At 46.1% G+C, this 21,717-nt stretch overlaps 2 protein-coding genes across 2 annotated transcripts in view; one reads left to right on the forward strand and one right to left on the reverse strand.

Annotated features, from left to right (window-relative positions):
- Positions 1–2,960, forward strand: part of EXOSC1 (exosome component 1) — a gene marked incomplete at its 5' end in the record, with an annotated part of 8,128 nt that extends 5,168 nt beyond the window's left edge. Inside the window, 3 exons of the mRNA XM_080823275.1 lie at positions 1,945–1,995; positions 2,126–2,210; positions 2,540–2,960. Of these exons, the coding sequence (XP_080679401.1) occupies positions 1,945–1,995; positions 2,126–2,210; positions 2,540–2,646 (243 nt within the window). The 3' untranslated portion in view covers positions 2,647–2,960. The remainder of the gene's footprint in view (positions 1–1,944; positions 1,996–2,125; positions 2,211–2,539) is intronic.
- Positions 2,961–6,207: 3,247 nt separating this feature from the next.
- On the reverse strand, positions 6,208–13,315 carry PGAM1 (phosphoglycerate mutase 1). The gene is made up of 4 exons (XM_080823276.1): positions 13,018–13,315; positions 9,184–9,458; positions 8,456–8,636; positions 6,208–7,296 (listed from the first exon to the last, which is right to left on the reverse strand). Exons 1-4 carry the CDS (start codon positions 13,154–13,156, stop codon positions 7,127–7,129), a joined length of 765 nt encoding a protein of 254 aa, XP_080679402.1. The 5' UTR covers positions 13,157–13,315; the 3' UTR covers positions 6,208–7,126.
- Positions 13,316–21,717: the final 8,402 nt, after the last annotated feature.

Genomic DNA, 21,717 nt, shown 5'->3' on the forward strand with positions numbered 1-21,717 from the left:
GGGGTGGGGGGGAAGCAGGCTCCCTGCCAAGCAGAGAGCCCAATGTGGGGCTCGATCCCAGACTCTGAGATCATGACCTGAGCCGAAGGCAGAGGCTTAACCCACTGAGCCTCCCAGGCGCCCCTATTTATTTATTTATTTATTTATTTTTAAGGATTTTATTTATTTATTTGACAGACACAAGTAGGCAGAGAGGCAGGCAGAGAGAGAGGAGGAAGCAGGCTCCCTGCCGAGCAGAGAGCCCGATGTGGGGCTCCATCCCAGGACTCTGGGATCATGACCTGAGCCGAAGGCAGAGGCTTTAACCCATTGAGCCACCCAAGCGCCCCCAGGCGCCCCTATTTAATATAGTTTAAACCCAAGGATTTGAGACATTAAAAAGGTTAGTGTGGGAGGGGCACCTGGCTCAACCAGTAAAGCATGGATAAGTCTTGATCTTGGGGTTGTGAGTTCAAGCCCCATGTTAGGTATAGAGACTACTTAAAAATAAAACCTTAGGGGCACCTGGGTGGCTCAGTGGGTTAAGCCTCTGCCTTCAGCTCAGGTCTTGATCTCAGGGTCCTGGGATTGAGCCACACATCGGGCTCTCTGCTCAGCAGGGAGCCTTCTTCACCCCCCCCCCCCGACCCCGCCTACTTGTGATCTCTCTCTCTCTCTCTCTGTCAAATAAAATAAAATCTTTTTAAAAATAAATAAATAAAATCTTAGGAGCACCTGGGTGTCTCAGTTGGTTGAGCAACTGATTTGCCATTTCAACTTGGGTCATGATCTCATGGGTCATGAGATTGAGCTTGTGTTGGGCTCTGTGCTCAGTGGGAAGACTACTGGAGACTCTCTCCCTCTGTAAAATAGAGTGCATACTCCCTCCACTCATATGTGCCTGTGCTGTCTTTCTCTCTCTCTCTCTCTCTCTAAGATAAATAAATAAATCTTAAAAAAATAAAATACTTTAAAAAATGGTTAGTGGGTAAAATGGTAGTTGGGTGTTGTTTTTTTTTTCTTTCCCTGTAGTTTCTTGGAGAAGGGATCAACAGTTCTTGTGAGCCAGATAATTTAACTTCTGAGGCCCATTCTACTCTCAGGATTCTGTGTTCTGTAGTGCTTCTCTTCAAGCTCTACTAAGGCAGCAAAGTTCCTTATTTTTTCCTGCCAAATCTGTTCTGCTTTTCTGTACTCAAAGGTATTGATACTGCTGCTCTGTGTGACCCAAGAATGGGAATGTGGTTTTCTCCTCCAGATGAGGACTTGGAATGCTTCTCTACCCCACTTCTCTCGTGGCATCTGGGTCCCCATTATGACTTATTCTCTCTACTCTTGTAGCTCTTTGTCTGCTATGATTCTGCAGAATAATTCTTTCTCACCAATAATTAATCTTTCTGTTAATTCTTTTTTATAGCAAGGAAGATGTCCGAGCTACTGAAAAAGACAAGGTTGTTGGTTGGTCCTTTTTCTTTTTTTCCTTATGACTTTAGGAATTTCAGTCCTTTTAAATTATTCCAGTGAATTTCAAACATCTATGGGAATGTAGATCCAAAGATCCAAGGAATTTTAAGATGTTTCCTACTAGAAAGTGTGGAATTTACCTCCCTGTCCTGTTCCTCTCCCTTAGGATTTTTGTTCTCTCTGTTGACCAGAAGGGGATTAGTTTACTCCTTGCCTTTGAAGCCGGGTGTTTTTTCTTTGCTGTTCTGATTTACTCTGGATCCTTTCAGAGCCAGCTATAGTAACTTTTGTCCAAGTCAGATTCCTGATCAGGTTACTGAATTAAAAATCTTTGCTTTATATAATGATGCTGTAGAAGCAATAGAAGTTGTTGATTGGCTTGACTAATGATGACTTTCACCCTGTGGGGTTAAAAAGTGGATTGGGTCTACCAGAGGGGTAATAGTTTCATGTAGATCTGATTTAGAGCTTTCACTTAACAATCCTGTTCTTTTCTTACAGGTAGAGATTTATAAGAGTTTCCGCCCAGGTGACATTGTCTTGGCCAAAGTGGTATCCTTTATTCCCAGGAGTGTTGTGGTCCTTTGTCAAAACAAAAAATAGAAGTAGAAAACAACTCAAGTGGTTACGGGAGGGAAGACTTATCACCCGTCATTTTCCTTTACCAGTATTGTGTGACTAGATCTCCCTCGGTGACGCACAATCCAACTACCTCCTGACCACTGCCGAGAACGAGCTCGGGGTGGTGGTGGCCCACAGTGAATCGGGTAAGTCCATGCATCCATGTGCTCACCTTTCCCTGGGTGCTATGGTTTGGGATTAATCCACTGTTTGCTCTTGTTACCCTTGTTTTTTTAATTATCTAGGCAGCAATATGAATGTCAGTACTTACTACTGAGATTAGAATGATTCTCCTTACATAATTGTAATGGGGGACTCACTGTATAAGTCAGTGGCATCAACAAGGCTTTTTCCATATGAGGTGAGGTTCACTAGGCTGTTTGGTGATACTTCAGTTCATAACCAGCCTTGAAAGGGAAGGGTCTTCGGTAAACATTTGGGGTTTCCAGCTCCAACACCAGCTCTTTCCTTTCAGGTGTCCAGATGGTTCCCATTAGTTGGTGTGAAATGCAGTGCCCTAAGACCCACACTAAAGAATTCCGGAAAGTGGCCCGAGTGCAGCCTGAATTCCTGCAGACCTAAGAAGCCATATTTTACCCCATGGAGAGGGGTAAGCCATTTTTCTAAGAGTACATGTATGAATCCAACATCAAGATGCCGTTGTCTTTATTCAGACGCCTGGGGTTGGCCAACAACCACCTTTAGAAAAATCTGCCAGCAACTTATACTGTAGGTGGAATATTTTTCTTATGAAACTTTCAGTGGATTTCATTTTCTGGAGTGATCAATTTCTCTTTTTTGGAGGCGCCAACAAACTGTATAATGTTGGAAGTAACCCGTTCCCTCTAACAGTCTTACAAATACACATTTTTTGCTGAGACAAAACATTTTTTACTAAAAAGATTTTATGCCTTTTGTTGTCTTGAGTAGGGAAGCATCTAAGAAACATCATGACATTCAGAGGAGGGGTTTGCCTGGTTGCTGACACCCATTAACGGACATGTGTGAAGTGCTTGCTTACTCTGGAAAAGCCTAATCTCCAATCTTTCTTATATTTTGTGTGTTCTGTTTTAAGCACTTCCACTTACTGAGTACTTGCTATATGCCAGGCACTGAGTCAAGAACTTTATATACATCTCATTGAGAGACAGTACAGTTTAGTGAAAATTAAAGAACACATGGTGATTCAGGGTGCATGTGAGTAGTTCTGAAAGTAATTAGATGAACACAGTATTACTAATTTAGTGGGTACCCCAGCACACGTTTGTTAAACCTGAACTGAAAAGAGGGACAGAGCACGGTCATGGGAGACCAGGGAAGGATGTGTGAAATAAAAGGAACTGAAGAACTTGGCTAAGTGGAATGAAAATACTCAAGGCAGACAAAGGAGCCTGAACAAAGCGCAGAAGGAATGGACATCCAAGTTTGGGGATGAGGAAGGGATAAGGGTTAAGCGTGGAGAAGCTGCCGAGGGAATGGAAGGAAAGAATTAGAGATGTCAGTTCTTGAGATGTTCTTCAAGGAGCCCGTATCTTTTAGGTGTACTGACAGTGGTTACCTGTGAACTCCGGAGTCAGCCCACCTGGGTTTATATCCTCTAGCTGCTAGCCTTGAATAGGTTAGGTTGGTTTTTTAATAGAAAACAGAATTGAGATCAGTAGCTCCCCATGCAGTTTTAAGAAATAGTAAGAGATCCAAAGATTTACACTTTGCCCATTTTTCCCCCAATGGTAACATTGTACAAATTATACTAAAATAATCAGGATGTTGAACATTGATAGTAGTGCAAGTTATTTTTGTTTAAGTCTCTTTCCTCGTCTGGCATAGTATGATCTCATGGGTTATTGTGAGGGAGAAATGCCTAAGTTCCAGTACATACCAGTATTATGTTACTGTTATTACAGATCTGGTTGCCTTCTATCAAAGATCTGTCAAATTCCAGGCCTTATGTTACAATGTAGTTTAAGTAGTCCCCTTACTGATAGAGGTTTTAAAACTTTACAGATTTTCCTTTTTTATAGGCAGTGCTACCAAGAAAACCCCTATCCTACATATCCTTGTGCATGCCTAAGTTCTGTGGCAAAACAGATTCCTAGAAGTGGAACGCTGGGTCAAAGAATGTATATTTTTTAAATTTTGGTTAGGTGTTCCCATATTGCCTTGCAGGAAGATGCTACCATTTGATTCTCTCTACAGCGTTAACCACTTTAGCCACTTTACTTACCTCTGAACTTCCCAATAGCCCTAGAATGTTCTGATCATTTCTACATTTTACAGAGAAGTAAACTAAGGCTTAGAAAAATTAGTTAACTTGCTCTAAGTCACACAGACATCAAGTGGCAGAGCATTAGAGCAATATTCAAACTTAGGTCTGTCTTATAAAGCCAAAATTCTTTCTTCTGTACCATGGTGCCTTTTTCTAAATATTGACTAGAACCTTGGGCATGAAATTAAAGGCTCTCCAAATTAGCAATGGTTCATTAATTGAGTGCTTGTTGGGACATCATTCAGTAAACATATACTGAGCAGCTAGGAGTTAAAACAGTGAACGATAGAATCCTTTCCTTGTAGAGCTTACATTCTAATAAGGAAAGACAGGTGATACGTAAACAAACATTCTAAGTAAGTGTCAGAAAGAACATTTGAAGCAGCTGGATAACAGCTCTCTGATCTGCGGAGCAGGATGGATTTTCTCCATTAACCATCCAGTATTGTATTACATGTTAAGTTTGTGCCTGTCTCCCCTAATAGCCTGAGCTTTTAGGGCAGGAATCTCTTTGAATCTTCAGTGCCTGATACTGTGACTAAACATAGCAAAAGCACAATAAAATTTTGAGTGTTCTCATAGCTGACTCAACAGCTATGCCCAAATAGTGATGTTTAGTGATGATATCTACTAATCTACAACTGGTTCTAGGGATGAGGAAGATACTGGTTTCTGTGCCTTGAAATAGTGATTCTCAGCCTGGGTGAGGTGGATTTCAAAACTGCCTACAAACTACCACCCCACCACACCCCCACACCCCCACCCACGCCATGATTATGCTTAGCTAGCTACCCTAGCTAAGCAGGGTCTTGAAAGGATGCTAGTTGTTGGCCTCCTGGTGGTGTTGGTAGATAATGCAGGCTTTCTGTTACTTTCCTGCCTGTAAGAGTTCTAGTCAATGAGTGAAGACTGCCATAAACTCAGATGATGTCAGGACACAGAGTAAGAGTAATCTAAACTGATCCAGTCTGACTTGGGTGAAGAGCCTTGATCAAAGGAAATTATCAACTTTCAGTCTAAGATTCAGTATAGGCTAAGTAAATTTAACATTCCACCAGACCGATGGGAGACTTAAATTACTAAAGCTCATCCTAGAGTTACTGTACAGATCAAGTGAAAAACTTGAGAAGATGATTAGAAGTATTTAAATTGAGAATAAGGACTTTAGTTGAACATCTTTTCTCTGGGTTCCAGTACTTAGTAGCATATATTTGGCCAGTTTCTGCATCTTTTTCAGCCTGTTTCTTCTGTAAACTGGGGATAGCAGCCCTTTCAGAGGTGGTGAAGATTAGAGACTGTATGTTCACATGCCTCAGCCAGCACAGAGGAGCTTCGTGAGAGCTTCCCAGATGGAGGGCCCTACTTCCTCCTGCTAGAAGAAAGGCATTAAGAGCTTTTGCTTGCCTTGGAGTCTCTCTTATGATCCCACAGTCTTTTCAAAGGCCTTAGAGAGAAGGTAAATGTTAGCCATGCCCCTTCCTAATTATTTATATAATGTAATCAACTTCTTTTCTCCTGCATCATTTTATAAAGTTGTGTGTAATTTCTGAGGATGAAAAGTGAATCAAGTTTACAGATTTCTAATAGAAAAATATTAGCTTTTTAAAGTAAACAAGCCTTTACCTTACTCAAAAGGCATAATGGGGTTTCAGAATTTGGTTTTCCACTCAAGTGGTACTCAGTAACCAGCACCACTGAACAAGAGCTGGAGAGGCAATAGGAATGGAGAGTTCAGCCAAGATGACCTGCCCCCCCCCCACCTCAGCTCCCCAACCTAAGATGGAAAACCTAATTAAGATATACCATATGTGAACCGGGCTGTGTAAACTGACTGGTTGTCCTAAAGCTCTAGAGGTATCACTATATCACACAGAAGATATTGCACATCACTCCTTTATTATACTGATCTGGAAAAAAGATTTAGTACAATTATGCTCAAAATGAGTACTGGGCCCATGGCGAGGCCAAGCAACTGGAACATGATCAGAAACGGATACAGTAAAAGACACACTTGGACATGATCAAGAGGCATCTCACTGCCATAAAACATTAAGGCAGGGGAGGGATTCTAAAACACACAGCAGGATGAACTCCTAGGCCTCAGAAGTCAAGGAGTTTATCCCACATTGGTGTGAGGAATGGCTTATTTTTGGATGATCACATGTGGGAATATTTCAACCGCCACTAGAAACCCCAGAAGGGTTTTCGTTTTGTATTTTATATATATATATACTTTTTTTTTTTCTTGTAAAAGTAAATGCAACATGTAAAACATTCAGATTGATCCCAATCTTCTGGAGCCAGCTCTTCTAGGGTCAGAGGGGAAATGACTATTTTCATCACCATGCAGGTTACATTTATCTTCCACTGGAATGACTAGAGCACCCCCCCTCCACCTGTACAGAATAGTACAGGACTTGCTCCTGGGAACACACATAGGCTCTCTTGCTTCTCATTGGTCACACCCAGCATGGTTCCTCCCTATCCCCATTGCAAGCAGGTCCTCAATAATACAACAGTAGCAAAAACCCCAGCATTGCTAATTCCCTACTCTTGGGTAAGAGTCTTCTCTCAGCTTGGACTAAGAACACATGCCCCAGAAGTGCCATTCTGACTAGAATATATGAAGAGAGTGGGTGCAAGAAACAAAATGGCTAAACGAAATTAGGAGCCACTGGTCCTCATCTGCAACTAAAACTTAAGATGCCTACAGATACGGTCAGTGTGACTTGTGCAGGGAAGTGCAGAGGAGTGGGATGGACAGGAGGGTAGGGAAAGTAGTCTGCCTGCTTCCCTTCACTTTTTGGCCTTGCCCTGGGCAGCCACAGCTTCCATGGCTTTGCGCACGGTTTCTTCATCCCCCAGGAACTGCATGGGCTTGATGGGCTTCAAGTTCTTGTCCAATTCATAGACCATGGGAATGCCTGTTGGAAGGTTCAGTTCCATGATAGCCTCTTCAGAAAGACCTGAAAATACACACCATGATTAGCCATGCAAGACACAAATCCATGTCACCCCCGCAGGTGACAAAGGACTTCAGTAGGAATTAAATAAAACAAGACACCCTTTCTGATATTTGTAATAACAGTAATGATCTGTATTACAGATCAGTCACCCAAAGAATGCACCCAATACTTATTTCTCAGCCACTGAAAAGCAGGAAGTATGAAAGGTGTGTACCACAGATCTCTTTCCCAAAGTAGGGTTTAAAAACCCATAGCGAGGGGCGCCTGGGTGGCTCAGTGGGTTAAAGCCTCTGCCTTCGGCTCAGGTCATGATCCCAGGGTCCTGGGATCGAGCCCCGCGTCGGGCTCTCTGCTCAGCCAGGAGTCTGCTTCTCCCTCTCTCTGCCTGCCTCTCCGCCTACTTGTGATCTCTCTCTCTCTCTGTCAAATAAATAAATAAAATCTTTAAAAAAAAAAAAAAAAAAAAAAAAAAACCCATAGCGAGGGGCACCTGGGTGGCTCAGGTTAAGCCTCTGCCTTCAGCTCAGGTCATGGTCCCAGGGTCCTGGGATCGAGCCCCACATCGGGCTCTCTGCTCAGCGGGGAGCCTGCTTCCCCCTCTCTCTCTGCCTGCCTCTCTGCCTACTTGTGATCTCTGCCTGTCAAATGAATAAATAATATCTTTAAAAAAAAAAACCCCATAGCGAAGCAGGACCATACACATCTCAAATGTCCTATGTGGTCCATCCAGCCTGCCAAAAATCAGCAAACTGCGCCTCTAGGCCTTCAGGTGAAGCAATTCAGAATGCAAATTGAGATTCATGTGTGAAGTTGTACCAGGTTGTGATTAAGGAGGATTTTATCAGTTTCAACTGGCAATCCTAGTCTAAAAGTGAGCATCTCAAATTATAAAGTGTATGTGAATAACAGATGGCAGCTTCTGCATAAGGTCTGAAGGGGGACCTGAAGTTCTGCATATACAGTAAGCACCCAATGAGTCTGTCTACGATGCTTTGAGGAAACAAGGGTAGAGGGTGACCAGGAGTCTATATAGACTATCTCCAAGGCTCTCAATATGTCTAACCTTTTCCCGAAGGTCTCCTTTGCATGAAATAAGTCCCTGATTAGTGGCAGTTTTGCTGTATGCCTCCTTGAGGGTTCCCCTGAAAAATACACATACCCTCCAGATGCTTGACAATGCCCCGAAGGCTGTTGCCGTGGGCTGCAATCAGTACTCGTTTCCCCTCCTTGATCTGGGGAACTATTTCTTCATTCCAAAAGGGCAGAGCTCTGGCAATTGTGTCCTTCAGACTCTCACAGGATGGTAGCTGATCTTCAGTGAGGTCTGCATACCTTCGATCCTAAACAACAACAAAAAAATCCAAATTCACCAATTAGTAGTAGCTGCATCTGTTCTGCCCACTCCTCATCCCCTAATTAAAGTGATGAATCAAAATCTCTCACCAGCACACAGAATGGAGCTGAGAGCTTGGCAAAGGGGCTAATTATTATCTTGCTGCTCTTCCTACCACCACTGCCCACTACTGGGAAGATTATTCAAAGAAACTTAGAAAAGAAGGGGGAAAAGGTAAGTACAAGGCTCTTCCCAATTCACTTAATCTTCCACTTGTCTTAGAAGGGCCCTACAACTATGGATAGGTTTTATGAAGTATGTCAATGAAGAAAGAAAAAAGGAGATATATTTTTAGATAAGTAACTATCAACTAAATCTTTTAACAAGTGAAGGTCATTCCTTAGAGAAGGATAATTAAAAGAATTAAGTATTTATTATAAATTATAAACTCAATGGAACTAGGCAGGCACTAATAAAAAGCTAAGAAAGAGTGAGGCCCAGAACCATAACCCATGGTCCTAAGTGGAGTTGAGCCAAACCCCGTTTTTCCATACCTTACTGATGTTGCTGTAGAAGGGATGGTCAGGTTCCATTGGAGGTGGTGGGACATCATAGGAACGCCTCCAGATCTTCACCTGGGCCTCGCCGTGCTTGGCAGCAGTTTCTGCTTTGTTCAGACCAGTCAGACCCCCATAGTGCCGCTCATTGAGGCGCCAAGTCCTCACTACTGGCAGCCACATTTGGTCAATGGCATCCAGCACTGTCCAGAGAGTCCGAATTGCTCTCTTCTGCACTGAGGTGAAGCAGATGTCAAACTCATAGCCAGCATCTGGGAATCAGAAATTCAAAGTGATAAGCTAATCAGATCCACTCTGGAACCAGAATTTTCTTACATATAAATTTAACTAGTTTGTATACTCTAGCAGGAAAGACAATCTTGCGCCTTCACAAAAGATAAAATTTATTATTTTATAGTTGACAACATGGTTCCCCAATAATTCTCTAACCCAAGACCTAAACATATTGTCAAGTAGCTACTGTGTGCCATCTGTGTGGCTTATCCTAAACCACACAGTGCTGTAATTAAGCCCATTTTAAGAACTTATTTCTCCAATTCTTTCAAGAAAAAGATGCTTAAAAACTTAGAATCTCTAAATATATAATAATAGCCAATACGTATAGAGGGCTTGCCATCTGTCAAGCACTGGACTATTCTGCATGTGTTTTGTCTTCATAACCATCCTTCTAACCCATGCTAGAGAAGTTAAGCAAATTATTCAAGGTCACAGTTTATACATGAGAGATTAAAATCCAGGCTGTGTGACTCCAAAATCCAACTCATAACCACCATCTCTAGCTCCCTCTATATTTTCCTAACTCCTAAGGATCTGGATGTTTGTATTTTAGTTAAAACAGTCACTTTTGACCAATGATTACTAATATATTTCAGTTCTAACTTCTTGTCTAGGGGAAGTGGATTTTAAACCCCCAACAATCAGGACACAGCAACAGCTCTTAGAGGATGCTCATTAAAACTTAAATTTGTTGCCTGAAATTGTATGTTCACTATGGAGTGGAAATCACATCACAATTTCTTTATCCAGTTTCTGTTACAGTCAAGTGCCAGCCTGTACCTACTTAGGTCGATGGCTAGTCCAAGGTTTAGAAGCCACTCCCTGGAGAAAGAGCAAAAAGAGCAAATGCTGTGCACTGATTCATTTATAAATGAATCTCTCCTCCACACTCGTTAGTTCTTAAGGGGTGTTAATCAAGAGTTATGCTGCCCCAACCAACAGGCTACAATTCATATTTCATGAAAGATTATTACCACTTTAATAAGGAGATGGCCCTTTCTTCATGTAGTGTTTTCCTCCATGAGGCTACAAGGCCCTCTTTGAAATTCAGCACAAACTTTCCTGGGTATTGCCTCATACGGAGGTTGCCAACAGTAATTAATGCAATGTGAAGTGAATTCTCCTGCCAGTCATTCAGCTGAGAATGAGGCCAGGAAGAACTACACTGATGGGGGAAGGGAGGATTAATCACCAGGAAACCCACCATTACACTACCCACAAGGGAAAAGATGATGAATCTCATCAGTGAGCCTCAGGACAAGTCCTAGTAGACTCCATTACCATCTCCTCCCTAACTCGCAGGGAAGGGATGGCTCCCCAATAAAAGGCTGAGTCACCAGGAAGCAACCATCCATAGTGCAAACGTAATCTCCCATGCTGCAAAGCTACTGGCTGTTTCACTGCAATTATTTCCATTCGCAATGGAGTGCCTACCGTTGGATATCCAAATAGGTCCCCAAGGAGAAAAGTAGTTCCCTTGAGGGCTCTTTAACAGAGAACTCTAGGGCCTCTTCCTTTAAAATTTCCCATTAAATAAAAGCATAGCCCAGGGGCGGGGTAAATGGCGTGGTGTGGACCTCGTCCTCCCCCAGAGGTAAGACTGCATGGGGGAACTCAGTTCTCACTGGCTTTCTCCTGAAACAATTCAAGAGTTTATAAACCTTAACAGACCCTATTTCAGTTTTTAAGCATCTTCCTTTGGCTCAGGTCATGATCCCAGGGTGCTGGGATCAAGCCCCACATCTGGCTCTGCTCAGCAGGAAGCCTGCTTCTCCCTCTCCCACTCTCCCTGCTTGTGTTCCCTCTCTCGCTGTGTCTCTGTCAAATAAATAAATAAAATCTTAAAAAGGAAGAAAGAGTTTATTAACCCTACTATGATTGAAAGCTCTGAAGAATTTAAGATTTACTCATGTATTTACTTTAGGTTTCTTACATTATTCATAATGGTCTTCACCATTCAGATTTCTGCTTTCAGTCTTTTTTAATATAATCATGAGTGATGCCCATAACAGATATTAAGATCTTAAATGAAATTTTTCTAGCTAATGCTACCAACATTTACTTACAAACTGAAATAGGGGGGTGCCTGGCTGGCTTAGTCACAAGAGCATGTGACTCTTGATCTCGGGGTCATGAGTTTCAGCCCCACATTGAGTGTAGAGATTACTAAAAATAAGTAAATTTTTTAAAAACTGAAATAGGGTCTGTTAAAGAGAAATTACAAGTTTGACCTTGGATCAGTCTTTTAGGGTACAGCTGCAATTATCTTTGTCCTGGGTTAGTCTCAGCAAACCACCACAGACCCATACAGGTCTGCATGCCAGACAGGAGAGAAAATGGCATCCTTTACCAGCACTTTCCCTTTCCCAGCCTCTCCTAATGTAAGTCACACCAGACCATCCCAAAGCATTCACACACACAGCCAGCAGGATTACATTTCCCACTTTCCAAACCTGTGCTTCATTTCAAAGAATCTACAGTGAAGGCAAGATGCTAGAGTAACCTGAGGCCAAATACCTCTTCCACATCAGGCATCAATGACCCTTTTAAATGGCTGCTTCTATGTCCAAAGGTTAGAAAGGAGCAAGGCAGGATCTGCCCTAATCATCAAAGGAAGCACCTTCTCAGAGGAGAGAGATTCTCTGAGTTGCTGACAGCTGGGAATGGTTCCTTATAAAAAGCATTCCAAAACCACGGAGAGCTATTCCCCCTCAGCGGGGCAAGCCCGGGTAGGTGAGTTTATCTCACTGCCACTTCCACCTTTGCCCACCTGTTACTCAACCCAAACTGGAGCAAGCGGGATGGACCAGGAATAGAAAGATACGACCTTGAACAAGTCGTCTATCCAATCTTCACTTTTCCCAACTATGAAAGAGGGCCAGGAAAGTATGGAAAAGAGGGGGTTAAAATCTGTCTATGGAATCTGCACAGGGTCAACTCAAATCCTTCATTCATTCATTCGCTCAATTACATTTGAAGATGGATTTTGGACACAGAATTTGTGGGATGCTGCTGAACAGCAAAGGCCTACATAAGCACGTGGGTTTCTGAGGCCCGCTGCCTACCCGCACCCCCTCCCCCGCGCCGCGTTACTCCCCCATAGCCAGGGACCCGCGTGTAGCCTGACGCTTCATTAGAATCGCAGCGACCTCCTGAAAAGGCGTGGTTACGGCTGCTGGAAGGCACCGGGCATCCCATGTAATAACCCGTTCCCGACTTACTAAATGCTCAGATTAGAAAATGGGAGAATTTCGCAAGGTGGTGTCGTGGAAAACGCAATGGGTTACGGGGCGACCGCCCTCGGCCCTTTTCCTGGCGCGGCCCCTCACTCCACTGGATGACCTTGAGCAAGTCAACCCCCCCCCAACCTGGGCCCATTTTGTCAATTGCAAAATAAAACGTTGGAAAGCTGAAGCTCAAGGTCAGCCCTCTCTGGGAGGGCACGGGGGCGAGCCAGGCGGCGGCCCTCACCGTGAGGCGCCCGCCCGGGCCTCTGCAGCCCCCACCCACAGCCCAGCCCGGCCCGCTCCGCACCTCGCAGCGCCTGCCCGCCGCGCTTCGCCTCCTCGTGCCCGGCCGGGCTCAGGTCGGCGTCGTACCAGCCGCTGAAGCGGTTCTCCAGGTTCCAAGCGCTCTCGCCGTGCCGGATCAGCACCAGCTTGTACGCAGCCATGGCGGCGGCTCCGGGTGCGACACACACTGGGACTAGCAGAGATTCCGGAGTTGCTGCCCGGCCCCAGCCGCGCCTGCGCGCTCACACCCCACCGCCGGGCTCCCGCGCACTGGGTCGCCCAAATCTTTCCACTTGCTTCGGGGCCGCCCTCCGCCCGCCGGGTGTGCGCATGCGCCCCGTGCCCGCGCAGCGGCCGTCGTGGGGGGAGGGGCTCGCTCGAGGGCGCCAGAGCGCATGCGGTCTCGGCCACCGGCCCCTTGTCTGCCGCGGCGGTCACGGAGCGCACGTAAGCGCCGAAAGGCGGCGGGACTTTCGGGCTCTGCCGGGGTGTGGGTGCCCGTGGGGGCGTTCGAGAGCCGCCTTGCTGTCCTAGCATTGCTGTTATTCATAAGCCGTTTGTTCTAATAAAGTGGCCGTTATCATTTGAACGGGGCTTAGCTGCGCCAGGTCACTTTTCCATCCGTACGCAGTTTGAGTTCACACACCTGCGTTCGAATCTTCACTCTTCTTTTTTATTGCTTTGTATCTTTGGGCCGGTTGCTTAACCTCGCCCAGCCTCGTTCGTGCATGGTCATAATAAATACTTAGCTGGTGCCAATCTATCTGGAAGGTGTTCAGTCAATAGCCCTTACGAGTGCTTTCTCATTTTAGTGGATATTCATATCCTATTTTACACGTAAGAGAACTGGCCCTGATTGCTGGTTCCAAAGCCCTGCGCTTCCCAGAAACACTGGGCCGTTTATCCCACCTCTTCGGGCGTCTCCCACTTTCTCTAGTCGGTGCCTCCTGGTCCTCCAACAGTGACGCAAACTCTGGACCCCTTCGAACATTCCAGAAAAAGGAGAGTTACTGCCTGTTCTTCCCCCTATACCCAATCAACAGTTTAATATCTGCTTGTCTGGACAGCTCTCTGCTACCCTTGCCACCGACTCCCGGTTTATTTCAAACTAGCCACTTTATTGAGCACCAAACCAGAAGTCAGTGGGCTAGGGCCAAAGATGGGTTGAATGTGTTTTCTGCCCTTCACAGCAAGTGGAGTGCAAATAAGACCCACATGTAAACAGCTAACAATGAAATTGTGCTGTTTGCTATATTTAACAGATTCTAGAGAAGTTTTTAACATGCTCTCAAAAAAAAAAGGCAAAAAAACCCCCTAGGTACCAAACAGTGTTATAAGTGCTTTACAAACATTAACTCATTTAATCCTCATATACTCATAATGGTCCTATGAGGCAGGTATTCTATTTCCTTATTTACTGAAGAGGAAAATGAGGGATGAAGTAAACTGCCTAAGGTTACAGGGCTCGGGATTCAAGCTGAGGCTGGTTCCCGAGTCCCTGTATGCCCAGACTCAGAGAACTAAGTTGTCGGAATTCACAGCTCTGCCCTGAGTGTCAGGGCTGGGAGAGGTCTTGAAAATTCTCCACTGCAACTCCTCACCTCCTGCTACCCCCGGTTCACATGTAACAGAAGAGGAAAGTGACCTGAACCATTCAAAAAGAGCAGACGAGCTGAGGACTCAGGTGATCCCACGGGGAAGGGCCCCAAAGTTGGGACTTGCAGTGTCAGAAAGGGAGGCAGCAGCCTGGAGAGATCCGGAAAGTGGGAGAGCTTGGGGGATAAAGACCTTGAAGCCTTGCTTTTGCAGCCGGAAACCAGAATTCCTAGGCAGAGATGGGGATTCACTCAGCTTCAATCACAAATCTGGGAAGAAGCTTAGAGCCTATCAAACCAAGGCGATTTCTCAAATTTCAGTCAAAAGTAAGGATAAATCAGTGGGGTTTGTCTTCAACTACTTTTTTTTTTTTTAACCTTAATTGTTATCTCTACTGAACACACAGCACAGAGACGCTTGTCAGGGTTGATTCCTGGGCCATTCTAAAGCACCGCGTAGATACGGAAGAGAATTCACACATCCTGAGACCAAAGGATGAGTGAAGGGTTGATTGCAGCTGGATTCCAGCTCTAGGAGCAACCTGAGGGACCTAATTCACAGCTCCTAACCAGGTCACTGCCCTCACTTCTTGCCCTGCAGGGGGCAACTGTGGCCCATTAAGTCCCTCTTCCTGCCTGGAGTGTGGGGTGGCGATCTAAGCTCCAGACTCTTCTCAGCTGTCAGGTCCTGGGCCAGGAGCAGTCATTAATAACAAGCCCTTATCTCCACCTGAGGCCTCCAGCCAGCCTCAAAACCCCAAACTCTTAGGGCAGATAGCTTCTCTTCCAGCAGAGTGCTTTAATTCATTCCAGACCCAGGGAAAATCTCAGGACTCTAACAGCTTTCAATCAACCAGCTTATTGGTTAAACTGTTACAAAAACTCAGATAAGGATAATCAGGAGGCGCAGCCCTATTACCCTCCACTGTTCATTAAAACAATAAAGCCCTCTCTCAGCCTTCTGTGTTTTCCACAGAAGCACAACTCCAAGCACCAAACATTCAGTGCAGCACCCGGTTTAGAATCGAAGTGAGGCAAGCCAAGTTCTCTGCAGGGTTGAAGGAGGGGCAGTTGCCGTTTGGCCCACAGGGATCCCCAGCAGGACACTCCGGGTCCGTCCTTGTGGAACATCTTGTGAATCCATAGCCTGCTGTTCGGACGTGCCAGCTGTCGGTGCTGCTGTCTGAGGAAGAAAGGATTTCTGTCTGGAAGAGAGAGTGAGCCCAAGTGATTGTAGCTAATGCCTCAGGACTCTGGGTTTGTAGAGGAAGAGTGCTTTAAGGAGGCCTGAAAGTCCCGCTCCAGACCTCTGCGGTCGCCATCTGAGGATAAACAACGGGAATGAGTGTCACTGGAAAAGAGAGAGGACAGCGCTACTGTGTACTGGTGGCTTCCTACAACTCGCCTGACAACACCCTTCCTTCTCTGTCCTCAGAACCCAGCCTCGGACTTGAGTGCCTGGCCCAGCGATAGTACAAGCCCTTCTCTCAGGATCCTGGAACTTTTCCGGTCTCTAAAAAGAAACCACCCTCTGCCTCTAGGCCGTGCATGTCATAACTACGATGATAAAACTGCTCGAAGTGGGGCAATAAGCAAACCTTTTTGACTCCTCTACTTTCCTTCACATAAAACTGTTTTCCGGGGCACCTGGGTGGCTCAGTGGGTTAAAGCCTCTGCCTTCAGCTTGGGTCATAATCCCAGGGTCCTGGGATTGAGCCCCATATCAGGCTCTCTGCTCAGCAGGGAGCCTGCTTCCCCCACCTCTCTGCCTGCCTCTCTGCCTACTTGTGATTTCTGTCTGTCAAGTAAGTAAATACAATCTTTTTTTTTTTTTTTTTTTTTTTATTTATTTATTTGACAGAGAGAGAGAGATCACAGGTAGGCAGAGAGGCAGGCAGAGAGAGTGAGAGAGGGAAGCAGGCTCCCTGCCAAGCAGAGAGCCCGATGCGGGACTCGATCCCAGGACCCTGAGATCATGACCCGAGCCGAAGGCAGCGGCTTAAACCACTGAGCCACCCAGGCGCCCCAGTAAATACAATCTTAACAAAACTGTTTTCCTATGCTATTTCTTTAGATGAAATTCTAAGTACAAAAACAGGCAGACACTTTGTTATTTGGGAACGGTTCAGGTTAAGTGTAGTGAGGGACTGAGAGATCAGTGGTATGAATTAGTACAGGATCTGAGAAGCAGTTGCCCAGCAGGATTTGCATTAAAGGTATTAGGGGAAATGCCTGAGACAGGAAATGGGAGGGTGACGGGCTGACAGAGTAGGTGTGACCCAAGTGAAAGAAGGATTAAAGGAAGGTTCAGCGGGTGGAACGTTTCTGAGGAAATTCAGGAAGGAGGTTGAGGAATCCTCAAACCAAGATCACTCTTCAGAGCAGGCCTTGCCTTCGCATCTTTGGCACAGGGATACTAAGTCAGCAGTGGGAAGCCTGTGGGCAGCACGGCCGCTGACTGAATGCTGTGAGGGATTTCAGAGTGACACAGTGGGAACCCCGGGTCAACCAGCTGTGTGAGATTTGGGGGATGGATTCTCATGGCTGTGCACATACATTTGAGAAATTTGTCAGAAATGTTTTTATGTCTGCGCTCAGTGACTACTTACTGACTGACGGAGGGAGGCTATCCAAGGTGCCTGTCAGCCAAAGGCAAGGTGGTCAACCAGGTTTCCAACAGGCCTGCTAAGGATTTTGCTGAGGGCAGAGCAGTGGAGCTGTTGGCTGTCCTATATCTGAACGCAGTGGAGGAAATGCCTGTCTCCCAGAGGTGACAACAGGAGCCCGCTCAGGGTTGTCCAGCCTAAGACATGTGGACAAGAAAGAACAACAATCAGAAACCCACATGAGTTTCTCAAATGGCTAAACGTGGAGTTACCCTGTGATGCAGTGATTTCGTTCCTGGGTGTATACGCAAGAGAAATAAAAGCAAATATCCACACCAAAACTCATACACAAATGTTTAAAAAAAAAAGCATTATTCACCAAAGCCAAGATGTGGAAACTACCGGAGTGTCAGTCGGCTGATGAATGGATAAATAATATGCAGTACAGACATACAGTGGAATATTCAACCATAAAAAGGAATGGAACACTGATACGCGCTGCCTGGATGAACCTTGAAAACAGTAGGCTGAGGAGAGACGTCAGACGCAAAAGGCCTCGTGCTGGAGGGTTTGGGGGCTTCTAAAGAAGGGACATAGAGTTTCTCTGTGAGGTGATGAAATGTTCTAAAATGGGCTGTGGTCTGGTTACACATAACGGTGAAGTGAACTAAAAACATTAAATTGTGCAATTGAAATGGGTGAAGTCGACGGTATGAGAATTATATCTCAGTAAAGCTGTTGAAAAAAATCTGTGAGAGACTCGCCACTAAGAGCCATCGCTCGAGGGCAGGGAGGGGGTGTGTGGGGAGAGCTTGGGAACGCAGACTCAGCTGCTGAGCTGCAGGAAGCAACAGTCTTCTTTTCCTGCCAGTCCTGACCCGCCTCCCGATCTCCTCAGGCAGCTCCAGGGGGTGCTCCTCAGGGTGTGGCTGGGCCAGCACCAGTGGTTCTTGCTGAACCAACTGAGAGAGTAAAGGAGGGACGAAGGCGAGGTCTTGGTGGCAATGGGGACAAAATCTTGGCGGTCTAGCCTCAGGCCCCAAACTCTGCCTCCAGGCACCGCACATCTCCTTCCAGACAGGTGACTGGAAGTCAGGTGCCTAGGTCCCATTTCTGACTTCATATGCCACCCCAGGCCAGGCCCTTCCTGGCTATGCAACCAATTTTTCTCCCAGATCCCCATCTGGGGGAACACCCAGCTCTAGGACTTTGGAGGGAGGTGACAGACACCAGACCTTCCTACCACAGCCTTGACCTCACCCCAAACAGCCTCTAAATCCTCTGGAGATCTATCCCCTTGAGCAGCCGTGGTCCACTGTTTAAGTGAAATGCCCTTGGGAGGATGAATGGTCTGACTTAGCTGTCACATGAGGAAGAGAAAGAAGTTCTCATTTTCCTGGACAAGTTTCTCATTGTCCTGTAGCCATGCCAACGAGGAACCACCACAAAGGGCTTTAAACCATTTAATCAATGACAGCTCATCTCCCTTTTACTGAACAATGACGGTTTGCCTCAGTGACCACACTTCTGTAACCCAGCCAGTCAGCACCAGCCACACTCTGCATCATCAACCAATCCCCAAACTCTGCCTCCTCTCAGTGTGTCCATCACTGAACTTCACACCTCCCAGCACCTTATAGAAGACCCTTGCTCCCCTCAAAGGGATCACACCCTGTAGGCATTGCTCTGCTCTCAAGTAATAGATCCAGCTTTTTGTTTCAGATATTGAGACGGGGTATCTTCCATAGACACACTCATATTCTGGAATATCCCCTTCCTGGGAGTAATTTATCCTCACTTCTAAAGCCATTGCTCCAGTATTGTTGGTGAATTAGAAAAAGGCCAACTCCAGGGTGTCCGGGGGGCTCAGTGGGTTAAAGCCTCTGCCTTCGGCTCAGGTCATGATCCCAGAGTCGTGGGATCGAGCCCCACATCGGACTCTCTGCTCAGCAGGGAGCCTGCTTCCCTTCCTCTCTCTCTGCCTGCCTCTCTACCTACTTGTGGTCTCTGTCTGTCAAACATATAAATAAAATCTTTAAAAAAAAAGGAAAAAGAAAAAGGCCAACTCTTCTAATTTTTTTAAGGTAAGTATAGATATTTAGTTTCTCTTGTTTTGCAAACTTCAGATGCCCTACTTAAAATAAGAGATGTATTTTATTTTTTATTTATTTTATTTTTTTTTAAAGATTTTATTTATTTATTTGACAGACGGAGATCGCAGAGAAGCAGGCAGAGAGAGGAGGAAGCAGGCTCCCTGCTGAGCAGAGAGCCCAATGCGGGGCTCGATCTCAGGACCCTGGGATCAAATGACCCGAGCCGAAGGCAGAGGCTTTAACCCACTGAGCCACCCAGGCACCCCAAGAGATGTATTTTAAGGCCAACTCTTCTAGACAAGCCCCAGTGAAGACTGGATTTCAACTCCCTCAGCTGGGAAATGAAGCAGTCCACAGTTTGCACAACTGTATACAGCAACCCTGCTCACCCCTCATACTTGGTCAGCCAGTGAGTGTTGCCCATTATACCTTCTAAACACAGTTTCCAATCACAGTCTCAGTATCAGACCTCATCGTTTCTCATCTGAACTGGTACAGTAGTAGTCTGTAACTGGCATCCACAACTCCAGTCTGGGAATCAGGAAGTGACCCTCACCGGACCCTGAATCTGCCTGCACCTTGATCCTGGGCATCTCAGCCTCCAGAACTGTGAAGAGCAAATTTCTGTTGTTTATAAACAGCCCAAACAGACCAAGACAGTCCCCTTACCCAAAGCTCTCCCTGATTCTCCTACTAGGTGTGACCACTCCCTGCCAGGCTGGGTCCTCCCACAGCACCTCCCAATCCCCCGCAGGGGCATACCTGGATGATTGCACAGCTCATCTCTCCTCTCCCCTACCTTTGCTTCCTCTCCAGCCAGCCAGTGAGCCCTGCATGGGAGAGCAAGAGCGAGGCGACTTTCATCTCTTTGTAACCAGTCGTTGTGAAGGATGGGACCTCGGGACAAAGAGTGATAATTCCGACTCCACCACTTAATGCTGTTGAAAACTAAAGCAAGTTACGTGACTTTTCCCAGCTTTGGTTTCCCGGTCTGTAAAGCCTGTAAAGCATGGAGAACAATAGCACCTGCTTGGCACCTTCCAGGAACAGGAGGGCAGGGATGGAGGCCTCACGGGTTTGGGTTCTCAGCTGAAGTAGAGGGAGAAGACAGGGGGCTGTATCCACAAAGGCCAGAATGGGGTGTAATTACCTCCAGGACTCGTTGCCCTTAATCCAGTCTGGGCTTCACGACACTCACAGAAATGGATTCCTTAATAAAAAGTAATAATATAACTTTAAAAAAAATCGCCCTGACTTTGCACGGCGTGGTTGTGAGGCCATGGCGGGATGGCTCCAGTGAAGCCCGGCTCTGGGATCACTCATCCATGGTGGGTCTCCTTGCTATGACCATGAAGAGTCCCTGGCACAGAGACGACCACTAAACGTCACCTTCCTCTCCTCCTCTCTGCCACAATGCCCGATATACTCAGCAGTAGTGTGTATCGGTTGACTAAATGGAGGACCAATACTCCTAAAGTACAAGCTCCTTCAGTTATTTTCCCAGACTGCAATGTGCAAAAACTCCCTATGAAAATCCAGACTCTTTATTCTGACCCTCAGGCCCTTCAGGATCTGCTCCCAAGATAGCCCTCTGACAGCCACCCTGACCCTCTCCTGCGCCTCCCGGTGAGCTCTGCTCATGTCCCGTATCCATTTGACAAATAGGACTACTGCACACCTACTATGTGCAGACACTGTCGAAGGCTCTGAGGACACAAGAGTGGACCAGACATGGTCCCTGTCCTCAGGGGGTCCAGCAGTCAAGGAGGAGGCAGGGAGGGGCTCCTGGGTGGCTCAGTCGGTTAAGCATCTGCCTTTGGCTTAGGTCATGATCTCAGGGTTCTGGGATCAAGCCCCGCATTGGGCTCTGTGCACTATGGGGAGTCTGCTTGTCCCTCTCCCTCTGCCCACCACCTCCACTCATGCTCTCTCTCTTGTTCTGCTCTCAAATAAATAAATTTTTTTTTTTTGAAGGAAGAGACACAGAAGCAAAAAGCGTTTCTATGAATTGAGCTTCAGTGAGCATTTGAGTTCCAAGGTCCTGGAGAGAATGAGATACATCTTCAATTTACAGATGAGAAGACTGAAAGTTTTTGTGCTTGTTTCAGCAGCAGTAACCTGTAGGTTTCTTTTGTTGTTGTTGTTGTTAAGATTTTTAAAATTTATTTATTTTCTGAGAGAGGGTACGCGCACACACACACGCACACACAAGTGGTGGGGAGGCAGTGGTGGAGAAGGGGCAGAGGGAGAGGGAAAGAATCCCAGGCAGACTCCCCGCAGAGCACAGAGCCTTACCTGGGGCCATTCCATGACCCTGAGACCATGACTTGAGTGGAAGCCAAGAGTCAGATGCTCAACGGACTGAACCACCCAGGAGCCCATAACCTGTAGGTCTCTTAAGAGCAGGAGAGCCTTCAAGCATCTTTAT

This window comes from Martes martes (assembly GCF_963455335.1).
Source record: "Martes martes genome assembly, chromosome: 14".
NCBI classification, from domain to species: Eukaryota; Metazoa; Chordata; class Mammalia; order Carnivora; family Mustelidae; genus Martes; species Martes martes.